Genomic DNA, 8,641 nt, shown 5'->3' with positions numbered 1-8,641 from the left:
TTTTTAAAAAATATGAACAGCTTTGGTTGATCTGTATCTATGTTGGTTAGATTTAATGTAAAGTGCCCTTATACAATGCTAGGCCAGCCTGCAATGCATCCACTCACAGACTTGCATGATGTGCGCTGTGTGTACCTATATATACATACATATACACACACGCACACATTCATACACACACAAACGTAGATAAATATACAAACGCCAACATGCAGTAGTTGGAATTATATCTGTGCTCTGAGTTACGTAAAAGAGTTTGACATCAACCACGTCTGACGTTCTACAATTAGAAAAGGTTCGGCCATTTCATAGCCATCACTCTACAGTTAGCAAAGGTTTGGCCATTTTGTCCTGACTCACTGAAACCTGTGCTGCAACCTAGGAATATCCAACTGACTGGAAAAAGTCAGGCAGATTTATGAGCAGCGAGATTTATAAGCGCGTCTACTGTAAGAAGACATAAAACATTCTTGTTTATTTCTGCCCTGAGCTCAGTCACCAGATGCACCATGTTGACCAGGCCTACTGGAAGGTCTGTGAGGGTACAGTGGGCGAAGATAACCCATCTTCTGGTTTTTACATACATATGGCTTTAAGAACAGTTACCAGCAAAGGATGTCAAACACAAACCATTGCGGCAACTACCAGGACTGAAACGCTCAGGAAGTGGTAGTGGAGGTAAACCCTGGTCACAATATAAGAATAGCAATGTGACATGAAGAGCAGACATTTGTTGCAGCAGAAACACAAACAACAGACTGAACTCCCCCGATTTATCGAGGTTGTAACAGGCTGAATACAGCATTTTAACTTGAGATTTCATCTGACATTGGTATAACGGCACAAGAAAATGGGCAGTTTATCAGTGCCCTGATGGAAACAGGAAATGGTCTTATAAAAAAAGAGAAAATACAAACCGAGTGTCCTTTCTGGTAGTGCAAACAAACTTAATATATCACAAATATAAAGTGCATAAAACACCCAAACTAGAAGTGTCTATAACTGTGAAGTCCATATAAGACATATAAAGTTCATAAGCACATGCATAAAACACCCTCAGACAGTCAGAAGTGACGAAACGCGTCCGTGCAGGACTGTATGACAACCGGAAGTTCCGTCAGACCAGAAGTTCTGCTTGCTGGCTGTACCAGTCAGGCCATATCTGATGTTTTACTTTTTTGATGGGCAATATATAAAGATAACTTTAACCCTTAGAAAAGCAAAGCTGCAAGAAAGGAGATCTTTTGAAAATGTTTTCACCAGTCATTAAAAAGAGAGACAACGACTGGTAAGTGGGGTGACATATGGGAGCGGTTTATCACATTTTACACCACGGTGGAGGACTGAATAAAGTGCACAAGTATTGGAATGAATATATAGATTGGTCAAGTTTATGACTATATCACGAATTGTTTTATGCATGCATTTATGAACTTTATATGTCTTATATGGACTTTACTGTTATAGACACTTCTAATTTGGGTGTTCTAAGCACTTTATATTTGTGATATATTAAGTTTGGTTACACTACCAGAAAGTAAGCTCGGTTGGTTATTTCTCTTTTTTCTATTTTGTATATTGTATGGTGGCAGCAGTCTTGGTACACTGAACAGCATTAGTATTTGTCCTTAGCAGAGGGTATGAGAGGTGTTAGGAAATGGTTTTACTTTGCTATGTTCCCTATCATGTTAAGCATTGTCGGGTAGTTCAAATCTAAAACATTAGTATAGCACAAAGTGGTCTGTACCAGGACTTGTATGCCTAGATATTTAAACTATGTAACTGTTGGTTAAAGTGCAAAAACAAGCAGGCAGAAGCAAGGTCATGTGCATACTCCCCCATGGAGTGCATAGGGTACAAAAGCAGCAGCCCCAAACCACCATTTAAACATATCACCAACAATCAATTATAACAAGAACAAAGTCCTACAGCATCCAATCATAAAAGAGTATGAGAGGACCTAAAATTCTACATACACGTGCAGAATAGGGATGAGCTTAGGTTCGGAGCAGAACCTGCGGGGAAAGTGTCCTATGATAGCAGGTCACCGGCTCAATCAACTGCGGCCATGGAATTCCCTGCAGCTGCATGTAACAAAAAGGGTGGGGATGCTGGTGGCATCATGGACCATATATGGACAGATCTGGACAATGCAGTTGACCAAATACAGTACGGCCATGAGGTCATATTAGGTCAATAATGTCACCAGTATTCCCACACCTTTGTTACATGGGGGGTGGAATTCCATGTTAGCAGCTGATTGGGTCTGCGCTCAACTATCACATGACAGTATGCCATGGGTTTGAGCCAAACTCCAATCAGCTTAAACCCTAACTCTTCCCCTAATACAGACCAATTAGGTAGTGGAGTGAGGTTCCACCATGTAAAGGGATTTGAATCCAAGGCAAAACTAGGTTGGAGAGAACTTGAAGGTCGACCATTTATGATACCCAATGCAGTTGACCATCAGGTCTGCATGTGTATGTGGTATTTTACGACCTCCCATGCTCTTTCATGATTGGATGCTGCACGGATTTGTTTTAGTTATGATTGGTTGTTGGTGATTTTGTTGGACTATTTAAAGGGTGGTTTAGGGCTGTTGCAATCTATGCTTAAATAAGAGCCTGTTTGGAGGTCTGAAAAGTTACAGTATTATAAGGGGGCTTATGCACTCTAACGTGCTTCTGTCTTCTTGTTTTTGCACTTCAATAAAGAAGTACATGGATTGAACATTCTGGTATACAGGTCCTTGGTTTGAATGACTTTATTAAATTAGAGAAATGTTTGCCCAATGTATGCCACTGGGCTATGGTTTTTATGCACAAGGCATTTGGGAGAATGTGAATTGGAGTGAGCTTCTGTATAGAATACATTCAGATATAATCACAGAACAAACAGGCTGCATGAAGTCTGGTCTAAAGTGCGTCTCACTTCATTCCTCAGACTGCAGTGTCTTTCTGAAGACTTTCTCTTTTTTTTTCTATGTAAATCTAGTACAATATATTATTACTGCCTGCATAAAGGATAGCAGGATGTCAGTCCTGTGATTGATGTCTGGGGATCTGGGTATGCAGCAATGTGACCTCCAAACCAAACTGAATAAAACAGACCCGAATAAAGCCCAATAGAATTTGAAAACTTCCAAAAACGGTGGCCAATGCTTGTGTTTTATTTTAACTTATCTGTTTAGCACTGATTTTCAGTGTAATGTTTTACATCACTAAGTAGACCTCGTATTGGGTAAAGCAGATGTTACAACTTGTGTGATTAATGGGTTCCGGGGTTGGAGTTGCCCATAGTAATCAGGTTATCCCTGTGTCTGTTCTGCATTCAAAAAAATCAATATGAATGGTTGCTATGGACAAGAGGTTTTCTTACACACACTTGAGTAAATGTGAACCATAATAGCCAGATGATGGTACAGACATAACCTCCAAAATCAGCATCAAGTCTGTTAAACAATCTCTAATAGAAGAAAGTGATCATTAGGAGATCTGCAGCCAGTTTCAAGTATAATCACAACTCTCAAAACAGACATTCACTCTCATAACAATTACCTTTTACGGGTCCCTATTTAATCCACTATTTATGAGTCCACACATATTAAACTATCTACTCAAATGTCTCCAATAAGGTTTTCAATGTCAGTCCATCCAAAACAGATATCTCTCAGGTCCTATACCCACCAGCTCATGGACACTGGAGGGAAGATCTTCACACTCGAGATCCCACCAGCCCAGCCCAGCCCATCTGTTTGACTTTTGTGAGTGATTCTCTAGTTCCCCAATCTTACATTAATTTTACATCATGGTAAATACTATGCTAAATTGATATGGACAGAAATGGGGCTCCTCTTAAAAAAAAATTAAATAAATAAAAAAGTTAAAAAAAAAAACAAAAAAAAAACTTATTTAGTGATGTGTCACATTCAAGCATTTTGGCTGAACTTCACTTATTTCTTCCACTCGGGGCTACATATCACCCCATATGACCTATCCATCTCCTGTCCGATGACACTGAAGTCAGGTGACCCATGTAGATGAGCATCTAAAGAACCTCAAATGGTGGATGATTTGATTTGGGGATGTGTTTTTCTGTTTTGAAAATACAGATGCCAAATCTTTCATGTTTAGCATGACAGTGTTACTATTGTAATAAATACCATCACTATGATAATCTGAAATATAGCTATTGTTGGTAGTATACATTTCACCTGAGGTTCACAGTTCGTGTTATGTCCAGACAGAGTAAAGTCGGCTTTAGACAGTTCAATTTTCTTTTTTGCAACCACGTGCAGTAAAGAAAATCAAGCGATGCCCCTATCAACAGTCAGTGTTAATGGGGGAATCCCTCCCACAGTTATTCTGTTCCCCTGGAGGGAGCGCAGAAGACTGGCCCTGCTGGGAGAACACACAGTGATCATTGCTAAGGGCTACAGCCTTTGGCAATAATCACATTAAAAATCTGACATGCTGGTTGAACGGATCAGTATTGATCGATCAGTTTGGGTACAATCAGTCTGCCCATACACGGTTCAAATCTTGGCCAGTCCCTGCTGAACCGGCTGAAATTTGAACTATGTCTGGCTTTAACTTTAGGAGTTAGTTTAATAATAAAAATTAAATAGCACCTCCTATTGCCTCCATGGCCAGTGAGGAGAGATAGAACCTTACTTTCGGGCGCAGCGCTGCATGGAGTACAGGTAAGTATAAGGGGGGCACAGAAGGTACTTTATATAAAATGCTGAGAATATATTAAGGTAAAAAAAAAAAAAAAAAGGACTGCCTTTAGAACCACTGTAACGCCCTGGATCATTCAGTATTTGATACAGGACCTAATGTCTCCTCTCTTATGAAGGCCTGCATTTAAATCAATGGTACTTCAGGGGTTAGCATGGTCATCTTGCCACACTATGTACCTGGGTTCAATTCCCATGTCTTCTGTATACATGTAGATTAAGTGGCCCAATTTGAATTTTCTTCTCTGTAGTGGCCAGATAAGGGTAGAGGAGTTTCTAACTCTGCATTTAATCCATAAAAACATAGAAGAGCGATGGCAGAAAAAAGACCAAGTGGTCCTTTGAGTCTGCGCCAATATATACTGTATCTATATATTTATTTATTTTTTCAGAGTATAGATCTTTGTTTCTACAGAATAAATGCAGTATTAGAAGCTCCCCTGAAATATCTTAAACTTTTTAAGAACATCAAGACACCCTTATAATATACTTCCGTAGCAAAATAAAGGAACTCAGTAATAGTAGATCCAAGGTCGAGACTCTGTGGCAAGAAGAGAAAAGACCAAAATTTCCTGGCTGGTATCCCTGAGAAATATTTGGGAGGCCACCAAAAAGGAAAGCTCAGCTTTGGATACACTGACAAATCAAACCTCAAGTATCTTTACCAATTATGACTCACAAATTTACGAGTTAAATCCTTGGCTCACAAGATCATTATATATAGTTATTCATTTTACTTTTGTTTCATTCACAGTACTGCTCTATATATTATCTCTGCTTTAGCTATGTCACTTTTTCATTTGCTGGATTATAATCTTCACATTATTGTGGACGCAGGCTGAGAAAGGTAATCTAGACTGAAACAGTAACAAACAAGAAAATGCCCTTCAACTGTAACAAAACAGGTGGACCTAGGCAGAAGGCGAGTTCTACTGCAAACATATAAACCCAGAACATACAAAAAATAAATACTCTCACCCTTTGTATTTACAGTGTGCACCTCCCTTCCCTCCCTGATGGCCCCAAACACACCCAGGTTAATAAATATCCTACAAAAAAAAGAAAATTCTAAAGTTTCCTCATTAATTTAATGCATATGTTGATGGAGAACCACAAAGTTTTGTTATGTACAAAAAAAAACCAAAAAAAAAAAAAAAAAAGAAAACTTCTATAAATATAATATTTTAAAACGGTAGGTTGTGCCAGAAGGCAGCTATATACAGAAAGCGTGAAGGGCATGCCTCAGGCGAAGATCAAGTAAAAATCTGTATAAAAGATTATACATAGAAACCCTTACATCCTTTGGATGTTTGAAACTTTAAATTTTTGTGGTTGTCCATCAGCAAAATAAATAAAGAAAGGGTTCGGGCTGTTTTTAGAGTGTGCATTTTTGTTTTCCGTTGCCTGGGCCTGTGGAATCTTGTCGTCCCATGTCAGGCGAGAGCTGTGACTTGTGACAAATTTTGTGTGGTCCCGTGTTGGTAGCGGAGCTGTTGGGTCTCGTGGAATGTCATGTAGTACAGTATCCTTGATGTATTTCCAGCTGGGAGACAGAAGACCAGTGATGGCTTCTGTCGTGTTCTGTGTGTAGCTGAGGCTGTCATACCGTGATTCTGTGTTCAAGGCAATCCGTCATCTTCCAAACTCAATGCCACTCGCTGCAAAGACAAGAATGAGAATATGAAGTGAGCATGATGGGGGCAGAGGAGTGTAGAACAAAGGAACATCTCAGCTACAATTCAGCATTCAGGAAGGGATTCTACAATCCATCAGTAGCACAGCTGGTGTCTCTTCCTCCTCTCCTATACACATTACAACCATGACTGTCACACACAATATGGTTGCTAATCTCTATTTATTAATTCTTTTCATTGTATGAATGTCATCTACAAAATACCGTATACCGTATGTCTCTACTAGTATTATTGTTGTTCACCTATATGGTACCAATATCTTCATTCTGTAGAGAGTAATAGCATACAGGGGCTACAACAATTATATTAAAGGATAAGTTCACCTAAAAAAATAAAAATATAATAATAATAAAAAACATAACAAAAAAAAATAATGAGAGAGAGAGATTTGAACACCCTGCAATTTTGCAAGGTCTCCCACTTAGAAATCATGGAGGGGTCTAAAATTCACATTGTAGGTGCATTCCCACTCTGAGAGACAGGATTTAGAAAACAAATTCAGGAAATCACATTGTATGATTTTTAAAGAATTTATTTGTCTTGCACTGCTGAACATAAGTATTTGAACACCTGAGAAACAGCAAGAATTCTGGCTCCCAAAGACCTGTTACTGTGCCTTTAAAAAGTCCACCTCTGCTCCACTCATTAATCTAACTTAGTAGCACCTGTCTGAGCTCTTTAAAGACACCTGTCCACCCCACAGTCAGTCAGACGCCAACTACTACCATGGGCAAGACCAAAGAGCTGTCAAAAGACACCAGAGACAAAATTGTGGACCTCCACAAGGCTGGAAAGGGCTACGGGGCAATTTCCAAGCAGCTTGGTGAAAATAGATCAACTGTTGGAGAAATTGTTATAAAATGGAAGAGGCGAAAGACGACTGTCAGTCTCCCTCGGACTGGGGCTCCATGCAAGATCTCACCTCGTGGGGTATCACTGATAAGAAAGGTGAGGAATCAGCCAAGAACTACAAGGGAGGAGCTGGTCAATGACATGAAGAGAGCTGAGACCACAGTTTCAAAGGTCACTGTCGGTAGAACACTATGCCGTCATGGTTTCAAATCATGCATTGCACAGAAGGTTCCCCTGCTCAAGTCATCACATGTCCAGGCCCGTCTGAAGTTTGCCAATGACCATCTGGATGATCCAGAGGAGGCATGGGAGAAAGTCATGTGGTCAGATGAGACCAAAGTAGAACTTTTTGGTCTAAACTTCACTCGTCGTGTTTGGAGGAAAAAGAAGGATGAGTTGCATCCCAAGAACACCATCCCTACTGTGAAGCATGGGGGTGGTAACATCATGCTTTGGGGGTTCCTTTCTGCGAAGGGGACAGGACAACTGCACTGTATTAATTAGAGGATGAATGGGGCCATTTATTGTGTGATTTTGAGCAACAACCTCCTTCCCTCAGTCAGAGCATTGAAGATGGGTCGTGGTTGGGTCTTCCAACATGACAACGACCCGAAGCACACAGCCAGGATAGCCAAGGAGTGGCTCCATAAGAAGCATATCAAGGTTCTGGAGTGGCCTAGCCAGTCTCCAGCCATAAATCCAATAGAACATCTTTGGAGGGAGCTGAAACTCCGTGTTGCTCAGCGACAGCCCCGAAACCTGACAGATCTAGAGGAGATCTGTGTGGAGGAGTGGGCCAAAATCCCTGTTGCAGTGTGTGCAAACCTGGTCAAGAACTACAGGAAACGTTTGACCTCTGTAATTGCAAACAAAGGCTTCTGTACCAAATATTAACACTGATTTTCTCAGGTGTTCAAATACTTCTGTTCAGCAGTGCAAGACAAATACATTCTTTAAAAATCATACAATGTGACTTCCTGAATTTTTTTTTTTAAATTCTGTCTCTCAGAGTGGGAATGCACCTACAATGTGAATTTCAGAACCCCTCCATGATTTCTAAGTGCAAGAACTTGCAAAATCGCAGGGTGTTCAAATACTTCTGTTCCTCACTGTATACACACACATATTTATATATATACACACACGCACATCTTTTTACAGGTACAAAAAAAAATGCATTTATTATATTTTTTTCTTTTATTAGAAGCCTGTAAAACATTGCACCCTTAATCAATAGATCGGGGGTGCAATCTCAGGCTCTTCCAGGCTGTCAGTGTAAACTGCCTGCTTGTACCTTGTACGGGCAGGCAGTTACGCAATGACAAGAACCATCAATGAACTACCTAGAGCACTCAAC

The 8,641-nt window shown here is 40.1% G+C and overlaps 1 protein-coding gene across 1 annotated transcript in view; it reads right to left on the bottom strand.

Annotated features, from left to right (window-relative positions):
* Positions 1–1,492: 1,492 nt before the first annotated feature.
* The window catches only part of LRP8 (LDL receptor related protein 8), a 347,550-nt gene continuing 340,401 nt past the window's right edge, over positions 1,493–8,641 (bottom strand). The window contains exon 19 of the mRNA XM_089666537.1: positions 1,493–6,396. Within this exon, the coding sequence (XP_089522663.1) occupies positions 6,358–6,396 (39 nt within the window). The 3' untranslated portion in view covers positions 1,493–6,357. The remainder of the gene's footprint in view (positions 6,397–8,641) is intronic.

This window comes from Staurois parvus, unplaced genomic scaffold (assembly GCF_062004578.1).
Source record: "Staurois parvus isolate SC_StPar_1 unplaced genomic scaffold, SC_StPar_1.0 ptg002753l, whole genome shotgun sequence".
Taxonomy (NCBI): domain Eukaryota; kingdom Metazoa; phylum Chordata; class Amphibia; order Anura; family Ranidae; genus Staurois; species Staurois parvus.
The sequence above is the reverse complement of the archived record's forward strand: the minus strand, read 5'-3'. Positions and strand labels throughout refer to the sequence as shown.